Raw genomic sequence first — 21,977 nt, 5'->3', positions numbered from 1 at the left:
TTCAGTCATGGTTTTTTATTGCCACTTTATTTACAACCTTTAAAGCTTGAACTACAATTGGATAAGTACAAGCAAAAAGTTTTTCACTTCTAGTTACTTTTCTTTCTCTATATTGACTCTACGTGATTAGTGTGTTAGTTTTTTTTTCCTTCTTTTTAAGATTTAGCCAAAATAAAGTTTGTTCGTTGAAGGCAAAACTTGTTAAGTGCCCCTCTTCGATTAAGCGCCTTTTAATTGATATCGCCCCCGCTTTTAGCCGAAATTTTAATTAGGCGCCTATTCGACGAACCATTATATCAATAGTGTAAAATAGAATTGCTCATGGCTAACGAAGCGTAATAGTTACGGTCAGTTACACATTTTATCTAGCAGATTTCTTTGTCGATAGCTGTTATGAACCTCAAACAAATAACGACAAGATTAAGTTCTTTCAATGAAGGCATTCAGTTTTTTTTCTTTATATCGTGGACGGCTCAGATTCGGTCAAATTTTCATATTGCCCAAACTGCTAACATGGCAAGTTTTTTTCTCGTTGCATGACTTACTTGAAAAATCTCGTTGTTTAAGGATTTGTGAATTTGTGATTTATATTTGATGAAACAAATGAAGGCCGGTTCACGGGAAACAATTAATCTGCGACTGTGCTCTAAAAATGATAAATTCTTAATAAGTTACGGGAAATCGACGCAACTGTGAGATAACAGTAGGTGGTCATTGAACGTGACTAGAGATCAGCTTGACGATTAAAACAGTCGCCCATCTGACGGATAATTCTAAAGAGTAACCGCTCCAGAACTTTTCACTCCGCAGAATGAGTTGTTGTCATAATTCTTAATTTTATAACTAAAATTGGCTCCGGAGGAAGACTTTAATTATCCGTAAATTCCCCAGCAACTCTTTTCTTTAAAGATAATGAACTTCTTACTTCTTTCACAGACCAAGTTATAACCTGACGCCACGCGAGGATATCAACAATCGCTTATTATTTAATACCCGTAGGCAATATTATTTCTTTTCAAACTGGCTTCTTGTAGTTCTATCTTTTGACTACTGAATGACGTTATGTTTTGATGGAAAAATGTGTCGTTTACATCCACATCCATTGATTGAAAAACATTCACAGTCCTTTAAGACGGTTAAGTGGTTTGTGAGATAATCACTTTTAATCGGCTACGACTGTAAAATAGAAGAAAAAATGATTCATGTTCAGTACTTCGACTTAACCGAAAGGAAAGCCTATGATAAGTGAAATCCAAACAGGGATGCCTTAATGCAGAAGGCGCCGACCATGTCGCCTTTTTTTTCTCAATTTCGCTAAACGTAATTAAAAGTGGATGCTACTTGGATAAACAAATCGACTGGATATTGACTTTATGTCAATGTACGCTCCCCCAGTGAATGAGCTCACCTGTCATCAAAGACCACACTTAATCACCTGCCAATAGAAATTACAAATAGTGAAGTAAAATCGAAAAAAAAAAAGGCGATTTCGATCGATTTCCTGCTTCTGCCTGTATCGAATTGAGATTCTCTCAGCCGATTTGGATAAAAATTAATGCTGGTTTGTCCATTAAGACAAATGATTTATCGTCCAAACAGTTTTTGACCGATAACGGATAGCTATAGATGTGTGATAATTTTGAATTGTGCGAGTTATGTCTTAACGCATTACCAAGTTAAATAGGGGAGATTGTGCCAAAAGTAACAAATGTCAACGACAAGTTCAGTAGATTGCGATAGATTTGAAATGACCCGACACGAATATGAAGAGAAGCTTTCTTCAGAGTTTCAAACACGACAAACTTCCCTCGTTGTGATCGAGACACTAATTTGTCTTGTTATTACGGGAGTATCAATACTGGGAAATGGTCTAGTTTTTGTTGCTGTATATAGAAATCCGCGACTTCGAAAACCCTCTAACTTGTACATAATTTCACTGGCTGTTTCGGATTTAGTATTATCTGCTGTTGCAATGCCGTTTACCTGCGTCTCGGCAATGGTTGGAAATTGGATGTTTGGAGCAGCACTGTGTTGGTTCCAAGCGTCTTTGGCTACCATGCTCGGGACAACATCTCTGATGAACATGGCTTTTGTTGCAGCCAACAGGTTTTTAAAAGTTGTCTATCCAAACATGCATCGCAAACTGGTGTCGGTTAAAACAATTTTGATTTCCATAGCATTTGCTTGGTGTTTCACGGGTGCCATTCCGGTATCATTTTACATCACGAATGTTCATAATGTGTTTCATCCCGGCCATATTGTTTGCTTGTTTGACTTCAGCAGCGCAAGTTTCACTCTTATCGCTCTAATTGGAGTTTTCGAGGCCTTTATACCTTACCAAGTGATCTTTATCTGTTATTTTAAGGTGTGGCGTTTTGTTAAAAGGCACACTTCTCATATGAGCTCTTCTAACGTAAATGCCGAAGATGTTCATCTCAATCGTTTGTTGTCGTGCATTGTTGTCAGCTTCACAATATGTTACACTCCATTTCTAGTGATTATTTTGATCGAAAGTTTTCACGAACATTTTTCTATTCCTCGGCAAGTCTACTTCTTCGGCACAGTTATGGTAGGACTGGGAAGCTGTGTAAACCCAGTTATTTACGGTATTTTGAACAAGGATTTTAGGGAAGAATTCAACTCCATATGTCGAATACGAAGAAGGGTCGAACCACAGGAATAAACATATGAGCCAAATTTTGTTCGGAGTTGCAATCAGTTTGCTATATACTTTATCTCTGTCAATAATCCCCTTATCTGATAAAGCGAATGCGTTTTTAATTCATCACCAAATGAGAATAATAAAATCTTCGTGGAAAGGAAGAACAAGAGTGAAAATGAACGAGTCCAAATTTATGGGAGTTTGATGACTGGACACATAACAACTGTACTTGTGCCACTGAATTCAGTAAGCTGTACAAAGGGTGTTTGGAATCGAGTGCTGCACGAAATCTAATCAAGTTCAACTGTTTCACAAGTGTCGATACTGTCTGAAGCTTAATAGTTATCTGGCTCTTACACTGAGACTTGAGAGTTTCAACTTACTTTGACTTGACTCTGAGAATAAATGTCAGCTTGTCGTCACTTTTTAGTATAATGTCATCAACAGACTATGCAAATGCAAATCTAAAGTCGTATCTGCAAGGTAAATATACTGACCAGTCTACTGCAGTATTATGACATGTACTATGACATGTTTGATATTCGCAAATAAAGTATGATTTTCCGTGAATGTAGAGAGCTTTTGCTGTTTCATTTTCGCCTGAGTGAGCACTTAATATTTGAGATCGACATCAGCAAAAAGTTATGAAATGAACTATGGCCAGTACTAAGTGGACAACGCAGTGCATCCGAACTTGTACATTGTGGGGAATGGCGGAATGACCGCTTAATAAAGGTTCCACAGAATAGTGATGCTATGAAAATACGAACTTAGAGGGCCATTTCATCCTATAACTGACCTCCTGATATACAAAGAGTCGCTCAAAAATACTATTTAAATTGAGAGGAGAAAAACATGGATAAAATTTTGCTTCAGAGATTATCCTTAGTTTTATTTGAGGGGTTCCGCTCTAAGTGACCGTCCAATACAAGCGGGAAACAATGCTTGGACTCAGTAATTAATGACCACGACTGCTTAATAGAGGAGACCGTTTAATACGGTGCTGCTTAATACAGGATCGACTGTATTATTGTAATTATTATCAATACAATAATCATTATCGATATTATTACTGTTATAATTGTTATTGTCATTACTCTTTATTATTGATATTATTATGATCATTCTTATTATTTATTCCAAGTTGCAATTGAAATCTTGTGATTACCTACACTAATTTACCTAAGAGGATCTTCGACTTTAATCAGATCGTCTTTTCGTCAACAGAATCAGTTCATCCGAACCACTGAGTTGGAATGGAACGAGATCTTTTACCTGTGCTTAACCCTATAACTCCCATCAGTGACCAAGACAGAATTTCTCCTTACAATATCATTACAATATCAACCAGATAAGTGATGAGAATAAAGAAAAATATCAATTTGGTGACAATTAGTTGATTCAATACTAAATTCTCTGAACTAACATTATAAGAATTGTATGGTTGACAGTAAGGAGAATCACAAATTTGATCTGGGAGTCCAAGGGTTAAACGATTTCTCTGATAAATTTTTTAATTGATGCTGCATGTTCATAATCAGCGAGACAACCCAGCAAAAGCTGGGTTGTCTCGTTGTCTATGTGCATTTTGTACACACAACAGAAGGCTATAAACATTTTAGGCTTTCGACCTCGTTGTCTGACGAAGACTAGCAGTCGAAACGTCGCGATCAACACACGATCGCTTAGCCTGACTCTTTCATCTTGGGACAAACGATTGAACGTTCGTTTATCTATGCAAATCAGTAGTCGTTAGGCAATCATTGATTCAGATTTTTTTTTAATACTGAGATGTTCCCTTGCTAAATTCATGAAGATTATATTTTTCAATTTCTGCCATTTATTCATCTATTGTAGTTTCTCTACACCGCACTGCACCAGTGTCGCACAGTTCGTGGGTTAAAATTTCGCGCGGGCCTGAATTTTTTTTTTCAGGCCTTATTTTCGCAACAGCTTAAGTAGTGTTCATTACTGCGAAGATCGCTTTCATATTCATGTCTCTTGGTATTGTTATCTTTCTCCCAGCCACACTTTATCCTGTGTCTTAGTACATGCATGGATTTTGGACCGCGCAACCGTTTTAGCCTTTCTTCAATTTTTTTCTGCATCTGAATGCAGTTTTCAATCCTTTATTGAACTTTGGGCCAAACAAAGATATACGTAAAGGACTGAGAAAACTGTTGGAATGTTCCTAGCAGGTGCACTCTGCATAAAAACCTCAGAGTCAACGACTCAACAACATTAGAAAAAACGACAACAACAACAAGAGCAACAGCAACACCATGAAGATCAACAAAAACATCAACAGCAACGACCACAACAAGGAGAACGAGAACGGTCGAAGAGATTCAAAGCATGCAGAGGTAACACTGAAGGCAATTAAACAGCATGATCAAAAGTAAAAACAGAGACGACAGCAGTATAACGAAAAGCAACACTGGCAGCGACATCTATAACAACATCAACGATAACGGGAGAGACAAGGACTGACGAGGACAGAAACCAATGAGAGACTAAGGACATACAGTCTTGGTGAAAATTTGGGTTCGGCTTATGTCAACAGTACTTAATAAGAGAATTGCAGAATACACTTTTTTTCTTTAAATTCGTGTTGTATAACCTTTGATATTCATAATTTATATTATGGTCTAATGAGCGAATGAGAGACCTTTTCACTGAACTTCAAGTAAACAAGGCGAAACCTGCCAGAAATCGGTCATTATTTAAAGACGAAAATTCGTAGCGCATGAAGGATTAGGGTTTGTGACACCAAAGCGGAATTTTTGATAAGTCGTTCAAAGACTGTCTTGGCTAACCAAATGCAGATGGGGGAGGAGAGGGAAGGGGGGGGGGGGCTAACCTACGATTGACTAACACTCTAGCCAGCAGGATGTGCGATACTCCAAGTCGCTTACTGCATATCAAATCACGAGGAGCGACAGCTGTTTTGTAAATTAGACATCTTAAAGAAACTAATGAGAGTGATTATGTGGGGAATAATCGAATGCATTCGTTTTAATTTGAAAGAAGAATTTTTATACTGTGGCAAATTGAGTACATAAAAGTAAATATAAAAATATAATTCAAAAAGTACATAAAAGTATGTATAAAAGACGTATGTTCAATTTGAGACATGCTAGAATATAACCTGAATTGAAAAGCCAGGAATATTTGCAATCTTTAAACTAGACTTATGATAAAGTTCTTCTTGCAACATGTAAACGAAAAAACTTTGCAAATTCCCAAGCGAATAGTCGAATTGAGCCTTAATCATTGTAAATGCGGTATATGTATAAGAATACATATTAGGTTAGTTGATATATTTTAATTGTATAATGCTGACAAACTATAACATCGTCTAGCACCGTGTAAAAAATGAATACAGAGTTCCTAAGTTTAGTTTCGTGTTTTAAGTTCTTTTCTCTGCACTTTTAGAATATCAAGACAACTCAGTAAGTAACATTTGCGTGTCAAGACAAATGTTACCATGCCGAAAAGGGTTTGTTGTCTTCTCTTGCATGAGAAATCCTCATTCCGCCAAAAATTCTTCCCACAGACTCAAAAAACGGGTCGAAGAATGTGCGCACACACAGGCTAAACAGCTTTCCAAGGCACTGCAGTTCAATGACGTAAGCGCGCAAACAGGGAATGATGCACTAGATGTAATCAAAACTTAGACAAGCAAAGTAGATTCCGCACAAGATGGCAGTAGGTACTCCACAGATAGCTGTAATTATCCTGTAACACCAGTACTTGGTGGCCACGAACTTATTAAAGCTCGCCCGCCAGACCCTATCAATGCTGTGGGATCCATCCAGCTCAGCAAATAAGTCTTGAAAGAAAACTTGTTAGGAGAGAGCGAAAAAAGTCTGAGTCACTTTTCATTGCAAGTCGTTACTGGTTTTGGTTTTTCATAAATTTATTTCATAGCTTGTTTCTGGTGGGAAATTAAACTTAGAATAGTCATATAAAAACTCGCTCATTTACAACAGGATACTCACTCCCATTTCGTAAAAGTACTGCGCTTTCGAAATCTATGCATTTAATCACTGAAAAATACGTTTCATTTCAGTTGCATTTCAGGTTACAGATAAGGAGTCTTTCAATTGTTCCACAAATGAGTGTCACGCCACACGGGTCAAAAGAATCGCTCTTTATAGCGGTGAGAGGGTGGATCAAGTTTATGGTGGTTTAGTTCGTTCAATGAAAGCATTCAGTTTTTTTTTCCTTTATATCGCGGACGGCTCACTGTAGGTCAAATTTCATATTGCCCAAACTGCTAACATGGCAGGTTTTTGCTCGTTGCATGGCTGATATGATTTGTGATTCATAACTAATGAAACAAGTGAAGGCCGATTCATGGGAAGCAAATAACCTGCGGCTGCGCTCGAAAGATTATAAATTCTATATAAGATACAGGAAATCGACGCAACTGTGAGACAGTAAGTGGTAATTGAAGGTGGCTAGAAATTAGTTGACGATCTGACGGATGACTCCAGACATTAACCGCTTAAGACCTTTCGACTCACTCCGCAGAATTTGTTGTCATGATTCTTAATTTATGATTAAAATTGGCTTCGGGTGAGGAAGACTTTTTAATTATAAGTAAATTCTCCCGCAACTCTTTGTTTAAAAATAATGACTTTCTTACTTCTTTCGCAGACCAAGTTATAAACTGACGTCACACGGGGATATTAACAATCGCGCATCATCTGATACCCGTAGGCAATATTATTTCTTTTTACTGACCTCTAATAGATCTACTTTTTGACTGATTGACGACCCTATGTTTTGATAGAAAAATGTTTCGCTTATACCCACATCCATTGATTGAAAAAACATACACAATCCTTTAAGATAGTTAAGATAATCACTTTTAATCGGCTACGACTGTAACATAGAAGAAAAAAATGATTTATGTTCAGTACTTCGATTTATCCGAAAGGAAAGCCTATGATAAGTTAAATCCAAACAGGGATGCCTTAACCCAGAAGGCGCCGACAATGTCGTCTTTTTTTTTTTTTTTTTTTTTTTTTTTTTCAATTTCGCTAAACGTAATTAAAAGTGGATGCTACTGGGATAAATAAATTGACTTTCTGTTAAAGTACGCCCCCCCGTAAAGGAGCTCACGTGTCATCAAAGACCACACTTTATCACCTGCTAATAGAAATTAGAAAGAGAAAAGTAGAATCGAAAAAAGATAAAAGGCGATTTAAATTTATTTCCTGTTATCATCTGTATCGAACTGATATTCTCTCAGCCGATTCGGATAAAAACTAACGGTGGTTTGTCAATAAAGACAAATGATTTGTCGTCTGAACAGTTTTTGACCAATCACGGATAGCTATAGATGTGTGATAATTTTGAATAGTGCGAGTTATGTCTTGACGTATTACCAAGTTAAATACGGGAGATTGCACCAAAAGTATTGAGTGTCAACGACAAGTTCAGTGGATTGCGGTAGACTTGAAATGACCCGACACGAATATGAAGAGAAGCTTTATTCAGAGCTTCAAACACGACGAACTTTCCTCGTTGTGATCGAGACACTAATTTGTCTTGTTATTACGGGAGTATCAGTTCTGGGAAATGGTCTAGTTTTTGTTGCTGTATATAGAAATCCGCGACTACGAAAACCTTTCAACTTGTACATAATTTCACTAGCTGTTTCGGATTTAGTATTATCTGCTGTTGCAATGCCGTTTACTTGCGTCTCGGCGATGGTTGGAAATTGGATGTTTGGAGCAACGCTGTGTTGGTTCCAAGCGTCTTTGGCTACCATGCTCGGGACAACATCTCTGATGAACATGGCTCTTATTGCAGCCAACAGGTTTTTAAAAGTTGTCTATCCAAACATGCATCGCAAACTGGTGTCGGTTAAAACAATTTTGATTTCCATAGCATTTGCTTGGTGTTTCACGGGTGCCATTCCGGTATCATTTTACATCACGAATGTTCATAATGTGTTTCATCCCGGCCATATTGTTTGCTTGTTTGACTTTAGCAGCGCAAGTTACACTCTTATCGCTCTAATTGGAGTTTTCGAGGCCTTTATACCTTACCAAGTGATCTTTATCTGTTATTTTAAGGTGTGGCGTTTTGTTAAAAGGCACACTTCTCATATGAGTTCTTCTAATGTAAATGCCGAAGATGTTCATCTCAATCGTTTGTTGTCGTGCATTGTTGTCAGCTTCACAATATGTTACACTCCATTTCTAGTGATTATTTTGATCGAAAGTTTTCACGAACATTTTCCTATTCCTCGGCAAGTCTACTTTTTCGGCTCAGTTACGGTAGGACTGGGAAGTTGTTTAAACCCAGTTATTTACGGTATTTTAAACAAGGATTTTAGGGAAGAATTCAACTCCATATGTCGAATAACAAGAAGGGTCGAACCACAGGAATAAACATATAAGTCAAATTTTGTTCGGAGTTGCAATCTGTTTGCTATATACTTATCTCTGTCAATAATCCCCTTATCTGATAAAGCGAATGCGTTTTTAATTCATCACCAAACGAGAAAAATAAAATCTTCGTAGCGAGGAAGAACAAGGGTGAAAATGAACGTATCCAAATTTACAGGAGTTTAATGACTGGACACATAACAATTGTACGCGTGCCTCTGAATTCAGTCAGCCGTACAAGGGGTGTTTGGAATCTGGTGCTGCACGAAATCTAATTAAGTTCAACTGATTCTCAAGTTTTCAAGCTAGTACGTGGAAACGCAGAATAGGTTCATTTGGAGGCAATTATTTTTCAATATTGCCCAATATCAACATGTGAAGAGAAGTTGTGTGCGAACTACGTTTCTGTCTGAATTTTCATTTTGCTGGATCGTATCAGCTTCGTCAAATTTTTGCACTCCCCTCTGAATTTTGTTCAGTAAACATTGGCTGATTGTTAAAATAAATGTTTCGTATTCCAGGGAAGGTCCTATAAAGAATTGAAGATTGAATGATATTGAATGTTTTGTAAGCTGAATCATTCTTATCTTTCAGTTATAAACTTTTTCAGTTATTTTCGGCTTGAGCCGGAGAGTAGAGGAAAAGCTAATTTCAAATTTCAAAGCTTAATTTCTTTGTGGTCGAGCAAAAATTGTATAGTTTGCCGGTGTCCTAACGGATTTGGACCCTCGGTCCAAATTCGCCAGTAGATATGGACCCCCCTCCGCGGATTTGGACCCCCCTACAGAACTGAGTGAAAACATCATCCTTGACGTTCTCGTAGAAATAGATAATACTTTACGTTTCAGTGCTTACTAATGTCTGTTTTAAATTTAAAATATGCATGCGTATCGCCAATGCATACAAACTGGCAGCTGGAAATGACCCGTCGGATGTTTCTTTTGACCAAGGGAAAATGCGCAAGCATTTAGCTCAATGTTCGGAGAGAGGTCGTTTTGAGCCTTTTCCGCGATAGTCGAACACTGCTAGATTCAGTAAGAAACAAACTTGTGACACTAATTTATTTTGCTATTTTGTTCAATTCCCAAGTGTTGGAACGACATGGTACCGTGCGAGCTTGTTATTTCAGATCCCTTTACAGTTAATAATCGTTAAAATTAGAAAATAAGATTGTGTTCGATGTTATAGTCTCCACTTTTGTTACGACGTAGACATTAATGTTGATTTGCATTTGAAAATAAGCTGAGAGTTCCAATAATTCAGAGTAGAAACATGTCTTCTCATCATAGGCTTTACGAACGACTCGTAGTAGGAATGGTTACTTCGTTCTTGTTCAGAAACTGTTTAATGTCATTTAATTAGAAAATCAGACTGAGTTATTTTTGTGACTGGACGCAATAGTCTCCACTACAGTTATGATGTTTCGTATCAATGTTGATTTACATCAGGAGAAGCAAATATTTATTGTTACAGTTTCAATTGTTCGAATGCAGTTGTTTGCTCGCATTTTATTCTTGCGTATATTGTACGACTCGCTATAATAAATGCGGTAGGATTGGAACGAAATGGCTGTTTTTCTTTACCTTAATTGAGGAACGTTGTGTCGTGATTGAAAAGAACATTGACAAAAAGCTTGCAAATAGAATTAGTTACCAAATATGATACAAACGGTGCTTAAAAGGAAAGTTTGGTAGTTGGTCCAAATCTGCGAAGGGGGCTCCATATCCGCTAACGGATTGAGACCGGGGGTCCAAATCCGCGGGGGGTTCAAATCCATTGTGACACCGGTAAAAGATGGCTGTGCATAAATTAAAACGCTAACAACAAGAAGTAAAATAACTTTGGCCTACAATCATCAAATATGCTCGTTCAAGATCTCTTTTTAAAGCTCTGAAAATGCTTTGTTTCAATAAATACAAATCAAACTTGAGAATATTTAGCAAAAAAAACGTGAAGGCATAACATGTTTTCAATCATTCTTTGGAGTTCATTGACGTCGAATTGACACGTCAAAACAAGAGAATTTTTTTGAGCGAATAAGGACCTTTTTACTGAAATCAAGTAAACAAGGCGAAACCTGCCAGAAATCAGTCATTATTTAAAGACGAAAATTCATGCCGCACGAAAGATTAGGGTTTGTGATACCAAAGCGGAATTTTTGTAAGTTCTTAAAAGACTGTCTTGGTTAACCTAATGCAAGTGGGAAGGGGGATAACCTACGATTGACTAACACTCTACAGGATGTGCGATACTCAAAAAAACAGGGAGCAATGGCTGTTTTGTGAATCAGACATATCAAAGAAACTGATGTAAGTGATTATGTGGGGAATCGAATGCGCTCGTTTCAGTTTGAAAGAAGAATTTTAATACTGTGGTAAATTAAGTACATAAAAGTAGATATAAAAGTATAAGTATAAAAGTGTATAAGAGTATGTATAGAAGACGTATGTTCAATTAGAGACATGCTAGAACAAAACCGGAATTAAAAAACCATGAATATTTGCAATTTATAAACCAGGCTAATCATAAAGTTCGTCTTGCAACGTTCGGTTCTGCAAAGTGAGCGAACAAACTTTGCAAATTCCTAGGCGAATAGTTGAATTGAGCCTTAATAATTGTAAATGCGGTATATAAGATTGTATTCTAGGTTGGTTGATATATATATTTATGGTATAATACTGACGAACTTTAGTAAAACATGAGTACGGAATTCCTAGGTTTAGCGTTATGTTTTAAGTTCTTTTCTCTGCACTTTAAGAAAATCGAGACAACTCAATCTGAAACATTTGCGTGACAAGACAAATGTTATCATGCCGAAAAGGGTTTGTTGTCTTCTCTTGCATGAGAAATCCTCATTCCACCAAAAATTCTTCCCACAGACTCAAAAAACGGGTCGAAGAATGTGCGCACACACAGGCTAAACAGCTTCCCAAGGCACTGCAGCTCAATGACATAAGCGCGCAAACAGGGCATGATGCACCAGATGTAATCAAAACTTAGACAAGCAAAGTAGATTCCGCACAAGATGGCAGTAGGTACTCCACAGATAGCTGTAATTATCCTGTAACACCAGTACTTGGTGGCCACGAACGTATTGAAGCTCGTCCGCCAGACCCCATCAATGCTGTGGGAACCATCCGGCTCAGCAAATACGTCTTGAAAGAAAACCTGTCCGTAAATTAAAAATCAATCTTTTCGTGAGCAAGAAATCTTTCTTTCCGAGTCACTTTTTTTTTGCCAGTCGTCAATGGTTTTAGTTTTTCACAAGTTTATATCATTGTTTATTTCTGGTAGAAAATTACGCTTAAAATAATCATATAAAAATCGATCATTTACAACGAAATACTCACTCCCATTTCGTTTAGTACTGCGCTTTCAAAATCTATGCGTTTAATCTTTGAAAAATACGTTTAATTTCAGTTGCATTTCAGGTTACAGATAAAGACTCTTTCTATTGTTCTAAGAATGAGTGTCACGCCACGCGAGTCACAAAAATACCCTTTTCAGCGGTGAGAGGGCTGATCAGAAGACTTTCCACAAAGCTGGATCAAGTGTCAACCCCTGTAATCAATACACAAGCTAATCAGTATTCCTTCAGCCATGACCCAATTTAAGTTCAAATTAAAGAACTCTTTGATCTTTAAACCAGAGAATTTAAGAATGTCAACGCGTATGCACTCATGACAAAATTCTATGCTACAACGGTGTTACTAAAAGAAATTGAACATGGATTCCCGAAATTTTTGCTCGCTATATTGAAAAATTTCCGCTCAAAAGTGACACCGAATGGACAGTGCCAACACCCCTCTCCTAAAAACACTCGTATGAAATAAAGGATCGCCTAACATTTTTGTTTATCGAGGTCTTTGATGCAAATAGAGTAAATTACTTGAAAAACATTTCCTTTGTGTTTATTTCTGTACCTTGACGTGGTCGTTCATTTTGACGGGATCCCTATCTGTCATATCCAGTTTATGCCCGTAATGAATGGCCGGTGGAACATCTTGTGTGAAGGTAAGACGAGGCTTCTCCTCCGCCGGCAGTTCCCCTTCGAATTCGTCGGAAAGATTTTGCTCTGACGTCGACATGTCCGTGTGATGAAAAAAAAATGCTTCAGTTGTGCTTGGAATAAAGAGCAAGCGTCTGGTGTACGCGTGCTTTCTTCAGCTCACTGTATAAATGAACTGTGTAAACACCAAAGGACATTTGATCTCCAAAATGCTTCGATGAAAGGTGTCATGTTTGTTTACCCTGCATCCCATGTCATGTGGTGTTCCGTCGTCACGTCAGCTTGTGTCACGCATTCCTATCATGGACTTTCAATCTCATGACTACCGAAATGATGCGGCTATCATAATCATCCTTTTCTGGACTTTTCTCATTGTTTCAAACTCACCTGAGTTGTCATTTGATTCTCACACTTGGTAATTCATCTCAAATATATCGGCCTGGAGCTAATGACAATTCATTTACTTACATAACTTTATTTTCAAATTACCGCTAGACGCTGATTAAAGTAGTTGTTTATCCGATAAATAATATGTTGTCGTTGATGCTATTGGAAAAAAATGATAAACGAAAAGATTCCCTGTTGCCGTGCGTCTGATCTAGGAGAGAATACATGACGTCAAAATGCGGTAAGAACAAAATAGAGGCATACGAGGCATGTGTCACTGATGTTCTAACCACATCTTGACCTCTCTGTATACTCCTAATTCCAAAATGGCGGCCGTCTGAGGTGAGCTGGGTCGAGAACACAAAAGTGAGGCATCTTGGGCCAAAGGTAGCGAGCTGAAGGATGTCTTTTGAAAGCGCGTTTGTATACGGTCCTTCGTTCTTAGCCGAAGACGATTTTCCTGGAAGTTCTTTAAATAGAGGATATCCCAGTCAATTGAAGAATTCGGAGTTGAAGTTTCGGCAACAATGTCGGGGTGATTACAAACATAGACAAACCCAGCAACAAGGATTTTAATTGTTTTATCTGAGATGAAGCCAAATTTTGTCAATGGTGACGTATGTCCTCGAGCTCTAGAAGCTCATTAGTAGAAACCAATCAAAATACTTGCACAGTTAAGCCTATCGTTTATTATCATATTATTACTATATAGATTCTAAGGCATTTTTTTTTTTGCAGTTAGCTCCATATCCATGACTACAATGGTCTCATTCGCTGCCGATTTTTGTGTAATATCCCAAAGACAAACTGCAAAGGAGACTAACCGCACTAGGCAGTGCTTTAATTCGTATATGATGAAGTCTTAAAGGTTTTCCTCGATTACCATGATCATTATCTCAGTCATCAACGTTATCAATACTGTAATCATAAAATTATAGTGGGGTAAATTTTTTTTCAGAGGGAGAATCAGTTGTTGCCAATAGAGTATAAAGTGGGGACAGAAGAAAATTGTCCACCAATTAAGTACCAATAGCGGGAGGGTAAGAGATTATAAATAGGAATCAGTCGTTGCAAAAAAAGTATAAAAGGGGAGCTATGTAAAATTGACTGCCAACTAACTGCTAATAGGGGGAGGTGGGGACAAGAGATTATTCACTAGGGCGGTGGGGCATAAGAGCATTAGAGAGCCTTATGGGAGGATCTGGTCAGTTTGTATCGTTACAAAACCAAAATCCTTGGACCTTCCCCCCCCCTCCCCATTTCTCTCTCCCCTTCTCCCCAGGTGATAAATAAATGACCAGTCCCTTGGCTTTCACCGTTTTACTTTCTGAGAAATTAAAACTTCCAAAAGGGTGTGTCAAGGTCAGACCTTCATTCAGCGCAAACCGACACTAATTAGTCTGTTGCTCACTCGATTAGGGTAATGACCATTTGTGTTAAAGGCCACTCCATTGTAGGACGAACTTGTAGACGCAGTGCGGAAGTAAGGCGAGGAGGTATCTCCACACCAAGAGCTGCACTGCTTGTAACAATTTCCTGTGAGACCGGAAACGAAAAAGCCGCTGTAGAACGAATGATCACAGACCAGCAGCTGGTAGTTAAAATTTGTGTTCGTACCCACTCCGTCCCAGAGGCCCGTCGCAGCAGCATTCCCGAAGATATTGGCCGCCATTATTGGTTGTTTGGTTTGTCGTTTGAAGTACGCTTTGTTACCAGTTTGATGATCAACGAATAGTACTTCCGTGAACTAAAAAAGAGGAATGAAATGTCCATTTTAATGGTGCAAAGGGACAGTTTCTTGAATCAGTAGTCTTTTCTAGTAATTTCTGCTATGTCCTTTCCTCATGACCATCTCCATTCGTTGTGGTTTACTAAGGTGATATTTAGTTTAGACCCTTATGGAGAAGATTGATGGTGCCAAAAAAAGAAAAACATCAACAAATCGATTCGAAATCGAAACCATTTGCAATCGAAAAAAAGTATAAAGGGTGGACTGTAGGCAATTGCCTGTCAATTAATTGCCAACGAGGGGGAGGGGAGGGGGAAGGGTCATGTGAATATTACAGAGCCTTAAGGGACTACTGCTTTATATTCAACACATTGACCTTTGAGTTATTTCTAAGACGATCAGCAAAATCTTCACCGTAGATTCAAACGATCAGGCTGCGGGAACCTTCAAAGGATGCGAATAAAGCTTCTCCATAAAGTTCGTAAAAAGAAAACGCAAGCCGTAGTTATTGTAGTCTGTAATAGGTTGACTCCTCCTAGGTTTTAAATGACGCTCAAAAGTCTGGAAATAAATGCTGGCTCCTCAAAGCCATAATCAGCCAGCAATCAACTTACTGGGATGTTATTACAGTCTGTCCTGTAACCGTCACTTCCATAAGGAAACTGCGTGTTGTAGGTGACTTGAGTCTTAGGTTTGACGTAGTCATCGGTAGTGTAACACATGGTCCATCCTCCATCGTAGGACGTCATGTCACAGTAGGCTTGGAATGCATTGGAATGGCTTCCTCCATCCGGGTCTAGCAGATATGTACCATCTACCGCAGATTCATCTTGTCTTTTGATTCCCTTGCAGTTCTTTCCAAAACCTGATTATCCAAGAAGAAAATAACACAACTAAAAAATGAGTTCCCAAAAGGCGTAGAATTGCATTTTACATCTTTACCGTGCATAATTTTAGACAGCCGGAGCTCACCAGAGTAAATCGTCATTTTCTCGCAAACAAGCATAATGACATATCAATTTTTAATTTTTGAGCAATGACTTTCTTTCCGTAAAATAAATATAAATCAATTTTCGGTGTAAGAGTAATTCTTGGAAACGCAAATTCAGCAATTACTTGCGAGCATAATTGTCATGATGTTATTGGAATTATATCAGTGGCTTTCTATTTGGTACAGCTGAACGAGTACAGGGACACCCCTTTTTGCTTTTTATTTCAAAAGTTATGTTCTTATAAGATAAACAACCAATAGCACAGGTCAAGTTAAACAGAAATATTACTGCAGGTTCAATTTCAAAGGAATGATCTTAAACTCGCAATTTCGGTTGCCCTATCGACGAGTTAAACCTAGTCTCGAACCCAGACCTTCCACGGCCAAGCGGTTGTAACATTTCAGTTACACGGTAGGATCTAGGGGCGAGATTAAGTTAAACCGTTTTGGGCCTTCTTTATTTCTTCTCTAATTCTGCACTCAGAAAACAAACATCGCATTAGTACACCAACTTCAGGATACCTTCGCAGTGTTCTCCCATATAACCTGGTGAGCATGCGCACTGGTAATCATCATCTACGTAATTGGCCACACACGTAGCATTGTTTTTACAAGGATTGCGGAAGCAAGGACTCTGTCGAGTTGAGAAAAATCATTTCAAAATTATATCTTTATCTCACCTAAATTTGAAGTAATTCCACTCTACTGCACGCATGTTGCAACCTCTTTTGCAGAGCACCCGCTCCTTCCCCACCCTTTAAGCCCTTGCGCATGGATAAGGCTCTCCATTCGCACGGAATTGTGGGAGCTCGACTTCTGATAACACGTTCGTTAATTGTGTACCCAGAATCTTCCGTGGAAGGTCTGGGAATAAGACAACGCATAAGTAATTGGTATGATAAGTACAGTACTCGTTAGGATAGTGTAAAATAATAAGGATACAGAAAAATAAGTTCCTAGAAAGCATATTCCCATATGATAATTATTAAAAAGGAGAAAACTGATAAAATTTTTCCAAGCTAATTCACTAGCACCTATGAAGACTAGTTAAATACAGCTCTACGTCAAAAAGCCATCCGATTTATACTAACCCAAATGCTGAAGTGGTGAAAAATCGGGCTTTCAATGAATTTATCCGTGTTGTTATACTTATCAGATGGAAGCAGTTCACATAGCAGTTTCCCATTAACATCAGGAAATGCAGCCAGGTTATAAGAAAAACATGAAGTCGATGTTAAGCAAGCAAACCCACAGTCGATGCCATCAGGGACAAACACGGACGTGATTACTGTGATGTTCAAATAGGAAAACTGCTTAGCCTTGAAGTCCATAACCTTAGCAGTAGACTTTCGCCTTGTACCTGGGAAATAAAATTTGAGTTAATTAAGCAGGATTCATTTTTCAAGTCAATCAATCAATGGGTCAGCCAATCAGTCAATCAACCAGTCAGGCAGTCAATATTTAAACATCTAACATAAGCTTCTTGTTTCGTAAATCGTTGCTGAATTCGGATAACTACTTGTCATCGACATATTAAACCTGGAATAAGAAACTTTTTGAACAAGGTCGAGAACAAACACTTAGATTAGGCTAGATCTAATGTATTTTACTAGGCACGTGTGATAGTTCGGCAAAAAATCGAAGACCTGACAATTTGTCAAAGAAATTATAGGTAATACACATTTTCAAAGAAGCGCAACAACATACCTCGAGTTAGGGCCGATCCAAAGCAAATAAAGATAATCGCCATTAAAAGATAGCTTCGATGATGTCGGAGCTTGTACTCCATCTTGTCTTGTGGCCTAACTTCAGCACATCATTCACCTGCACGGTTAAGACGTAAACAATTGCAAACTTTCCCAAGTCATTTCATTTGCGGTCAGTTGGGAAACAAGGCAATATCGCCACCCGTACCACTTAGATGTGGCATTAGCTATTAATTCAACGCGGATGTCATAACACGGTGAAGTTCCTAGGCTGGTTAATTTCGGGGCCTTGCTTTTGAGGATGGAAAATTTACATAAACTAATTGATTGAACTCATTTAGTCAGAACTTTGTCAAAAACAAACTTAGAAGGAAGAATAATGGGTGTACAGGGACAATACGAGTTTTACAGCAAACCTAAATTATTCATCAATAATGTTTTCGATGATAAATTATGCAGGAACTACATGAAATACTCTCATGTTTTACTAACAATTCCAACAAATTTTGTCTCATTTGCTTTTGAAAGTTAGTTGTTTATATTACGTAAAATGAAAACAAAAATAAATTACGATCAAAATGCAGCGATACTGCTCAACCAGAGTTTCTTCACATTGCGTTCATTACCTTCCTAGCTTTGCTTTTCATTGACTTTGATTCTTTGCTCACACTGCAAAGCTTATTATTCAAACAAGAGTATTACAAACAATGATTACATTACGCACAAATTGCAAAGTGTGTGCAGTTAGCATTACTAACGTCACCTTTCCTGTAAGTTTTTCAATAGAGGAAAATGTTTCCTTTATTCATTTTTCAGAAACGATCCCAACGATCTTTTATTTTCACAATTAATTTTTGCATTTCAACGTTTCTTACAATGGTGGAACAATTCGATAGAGCGGTTTCCATAGGTTTATGTCATTATGCAAGTACCACTATTTTCAAAAAGACAGGTTTCATTTGAGTTAACATGCTAATGATAATTTGAGAAATTGCCGAGAAATGTTGCCGATCTAAAATGTATTTTCTTGTAACTAAAGTTTAGAAAACCTTTTGTCAGATTCTAAAATCGAGCGGTGGAAGAGGAGAGGTTTAAAGGCTGTACGGTATTATAATGAAGAATAGCTTTTCAAGAAAGCGGCACTTCAATTTTGATCGAAATTATTGCTTTGAATTACTTGCCAGGAGGTGTTGATGTGTTAAAAATTTCATCGACCGAAATTACCCCTAGCGCTTTTTCCCTGACATAAAGTCACAGTATTACAACCTCTCTTGCTTCACTTTGGAAGATTTTTTGAATTGTTTCATGAGATGTCTAGATGTCCTGTAAGAGGCCTGTGAAACACCGTTAGCCTGTAAGAGGCCAGTGAAACACCGTTAGCCTGTAAGAGGCCAGTGAAACACCGTTAGCCTGTAATAGACCAGTGAAACACCGTTAGCCTGTAGGAGGCCAGTGAAATACCGTTAGCCTGTTGGAGGCCAAAATCACCACGACAAAGAGGGAGGTGATAAATTTAATGTAGCTGCGAACTTTCCACAAAAATATATACAATTCATCCTAAAGCAATTCTTCTAACGACAGCATAATATAAACAATGCCAAATTAAACATTTATCATGCTAATATTACATGAATTAAGTATGAAATAAGAGTTTAGATAGCGAACCGTTTTTACTTGTTTCATTAAATCTCTCAAAAACTTCATAACCTTTAAACACCCATAAAGACTTGGTTTGCCATTGATGCAATGAAGTTGGTAATCGTGTGTGTAACATTTAGTTTTCCTGATGTGAATTGCAAATTCCTGATCAACTGCGATACTTTTCTCTTCGTCTGGCTATGATCGAGTTCGCCTGATAAAATGTGTTCTCCTAAAGCATGGATTTAAAATTGTTGCCAATCGACCTCATTTCTTTTAGATAATTGGCACAACGTAATTAATCGGAGCTTCGCGATCGACTTCAGAAGTGACTCCATCGTGGCACGGACGAAAATACTTTACTTTTGTTGTTTTTCATGACAATAAAACCTTTCATACTAAGACATAAAAGAGATCAAAATTATGTCAACTCACGTACTACCTTTCTTCATCATTTGCATGGCATTTTTGTTAAAAACCATACGATTCCTATGATCATCCAAAGGAAAGATGATTTGATGGTTGACGATCAGGCTATCCGAAACACTCGCAATGGAAATTAAATATTCTTTCACTATTGACATAAATTTGAGACGAATATTAAAAAAGCAATAAGTACGAGACCTGGGTAGCAGGTGATACAAGTCAGTTCGATATGGAAAGCAAATATTATGTGCGTCTCCTTGACTTAACTTAAATGAAAATGACTTTTGGATCTAATTGCAACCGACATTTTTCATCTGAAGACTCCATGAAGTGTTATAGAGCGTTAACATCCCAGACTGAACTGTTGTCCGTAAATGCACAAGCTTATTATTTTTAACGTTAAATACACTGTATGATAAGGGGTCTAGCCTGTAAGGTTGACTTTGAGCTACAATCGAACATATGCAAAATAAACACGCACCACTTCATAATGAAAGTATTTTGCAAATTAATGCTTCCTAAACGTGGGATCACCTAAAGTTTGGCTGACATTACGAGCCCAATCAACGTGGAGAAGCCATTTCTGAACATGCTTAAATTGATATAGAGGATAAATGTTATGCTACATGCCTCACTCTCTGAACATTTCGCAGACCAGCATATTCATATATTGAAAAAATACGCAGAATCTAGCGTTACTCTGTGGGATTAGTTAACTACGTGAAACAGATAGAAATTAGATTACAGTGGCAAGGACATCAGTGACACACCTACCATAGATGTACTCTGTACTCGGCTCGTGTGTGCTCCACATTTTGAAGCGTACGTTTTCTTCAGAAGACCCCCCCCCCCCCCCGAACCACTTAGAGTGATGGAGGTTTCCTCTTAAAATCTTATTATTAGTATCTTATTACGATTATTATCATTACTACTATTGTCATTATCATTACTATTGATTGAAACTGGTCTTTGATGGGGCTATCTAGAGGTACGATCAGACTTATCCCGATTGTGCGCATAAAATGCGGGAAAGTTGCCCATTTAAATGCCAAAAAAGTTGCAAACAAATTGAAAATTTATACTATAAGGTGCTACCTGAATTCCTTGATATATTATACAAACGTTAATCCAAATCTTAATTTTCATTCTTCACAATAATTCCACACATTGGTCACGAAAAAAAAGCTTAAAATTTACCTTTAAAGAGTAGCTCGCAAATATGGGCGAAGTTTAGGGATACTCTCATGTCTAAGGGAACAAGATACATGTTTCACTTAACGTCTTGCCACCTTAAAATATCAGATAAGAATCGCAACAGGCATGAGAAAAGTTGTCAAGTGTTGATAAAATATTTAGAAATCTGCATAGATAAACGTTTTCTGCGAAGTTGTTGATTTTTTTGCGCTTGAAATGTGCCCTAAACCTATATTTTGCTCAAAAACTGCCCATGAATGCAATAGTTGGAGAGAAGACAAAGGTAAATTAAATCCCATGTTAAAAATGCTTATGTATGCACGTGCATCCATAACTTGATGTGTGCTATGCAGTTTCATTGCAGCTGTAAGTTCCCGTCGAGTTTTCAACCCTTTCAATATTGCTTTTCCGTTCCATCCCGACTTAGATAGACGTTTTGGAGCTCAAAATGAAAAGTAAATATGCTAATCTACTATGCTTTTTTCGAAAAACAATGAGAATGTGGACCTTTCAAGCGAAGAAATTCGCTTTGGAGTTAAAGGTACTTCGTTCCCAAACGCGATGCGAATTATGCCTGGATTAATCAAAACATTGAAACTACAAAATCCGATAACATAACAGAGTCATGCTCGAATCAAACATGAGTTCGTTCAAAAGGAAAAAAATTGCAAATTTTAGAAACCATACCTTCACAAATTATCACGATATATATTAAGGTCATTATTACAATCAGATCCATTTCTTGTAGTAGCGAATTCAGCGATGTTGTGGTACGGAACTTCATAACTAAACTGTTGACAGACAAACTTATACGTTATTTTCGCAATACTG

General features: G+C 37.7%; 4 protein-coding genes and 1 pseudogene across 9 annotated transcripts; 2 read left to right on the top strand and 3 right to left on the bottom strand.

Moving 5' to 3' along the window:
- Window positions 1-11: 11 nt before the first annotated feature.
- Window positions 12-3,228, top strand: LOC113681142 (melatonin receptor type 1B-B-like). Its single transcript, XM_027198210.2, has one exon. It carries the CDS (start codon window positions 1,709-1,711, stop codon window positions 2,681-2,683), a length of 975 nt encoding a protein of 324 aa, XP_027054011.2. The 5' UTR covers window positions 12-1,708; the 3' UTR covers window positions 2,684-3,228.
- Window positions 3,229-6,144: 2,916 nt separating this feature from the next.
- On the bottom strand, window positions 6,145-6,669 carry LOC149035718 (caveolin-1-like; annotated as a pseudogene).
- A 319-nt stretch (window positions 6,670-6,988) lies between these two features.
- LOC113681082 (melatonin receptor type 1B-B) lies at window positions 6,989-10,491 on the top strand. The gene has a single exon (XM_027198148.2). It carries the CDS (start codon window positions 8,134-8,136, stop codon window positions 9,067-9,069), a length of 936 nt encoding a protein of 311 aa, XP_027053949.2. The 5' UTR covers window positions 6,989-8,133; the 3' UTR covers window positions 9,070-10,491.
- A 917-nt stretch (window positions 10,492-11,408) lies between these two features.
- On the bottom strand, window positions 11,409-13,480 carry LOC113681144 (caveolin-1). Its single transcript, XM_027198212.2, has 2 exons — window positions 12,990-13,480; window positions 11,409-12,234 (listed from the first exon to the last, which is right to left on the bottom strand). Exons 1-2 carry the CDS (start codon window positions 13,152-13,154, stop codon window positions 11,875-11,877), a joined length of 525 nt encoding a protein of 174 aa, XP_027054013.2. The 5' UTR covers window positions 13,155-13,480; the 3' UTR covers window positions 11,409-11,874.
- A 651-nt stretch (window positions 13,481-14,131) lies between these two features.
- LOC113681141 (uncharacterized) lies at window positions 14,132-20,768 on the bottom strand. 6 transcript variants are annotated; one of them, XM_089190966.1, is made up of 7 exons: window positions 19,969-20,025; window positions 18,515-18,565; window positions 17,890-18,006; window positions 17,274-17,542; window positions 16,705-16,816; window positions 15,806-16,056; window positions 14,132-15,209 (listed from the first exon to the last, which is right to left on the bottom strand). In XM_089190966.1, exons 3-7 carry the CDS (start codon window positions 17,969-17,971, stop codon window positions 14,838-14,840), a joined length of 1,086 nt encoding a protein of 361 aa, XP_089047092.1. In that variant the 5' UTR covers window positions 17,972-18,006; window positions 18,515-18,565; window positions 19,969-20,025; the 3' UTR covers window positions 14,132-14,837. The 6 variants fall into 6 exon arrangements, with proteins under 6 accessions (XP_089047092.1, XP_089047093.1, XP_089047091.1 ...); XM_089190967.1 differs by lacking the exons at window positions 18,515-18,565; window positions 19,969-20,025 and adding an exon at window positions 20,727-20,768; XM_089190965.1 differs by lacking the exon at window positions 18,515-18,565 and having other exon boundaries at window positions 19,969-20,113.
- Window positions 20,769-21,977: the final 1,209 nt, after the last annotated feature.

Source organism: Pocillopora damicornis, chromosome 13, assembly GCF_964200805.1.
Source record: "Pocillopora damicornis chromosome 13, jaPocDami1.2, whole genome shotgun sequence".
NCBI lineage: Eukaryota > Metazoa > Cnidaria > Anthozoa > Scleractinia > Pocilloporidae > Pocillopora > Pocillopora damicornis.
Note: the sequence above shows the minus strand (reverse complement) of the source record. Positions and strands in the feature narration are given on the sequence as shown.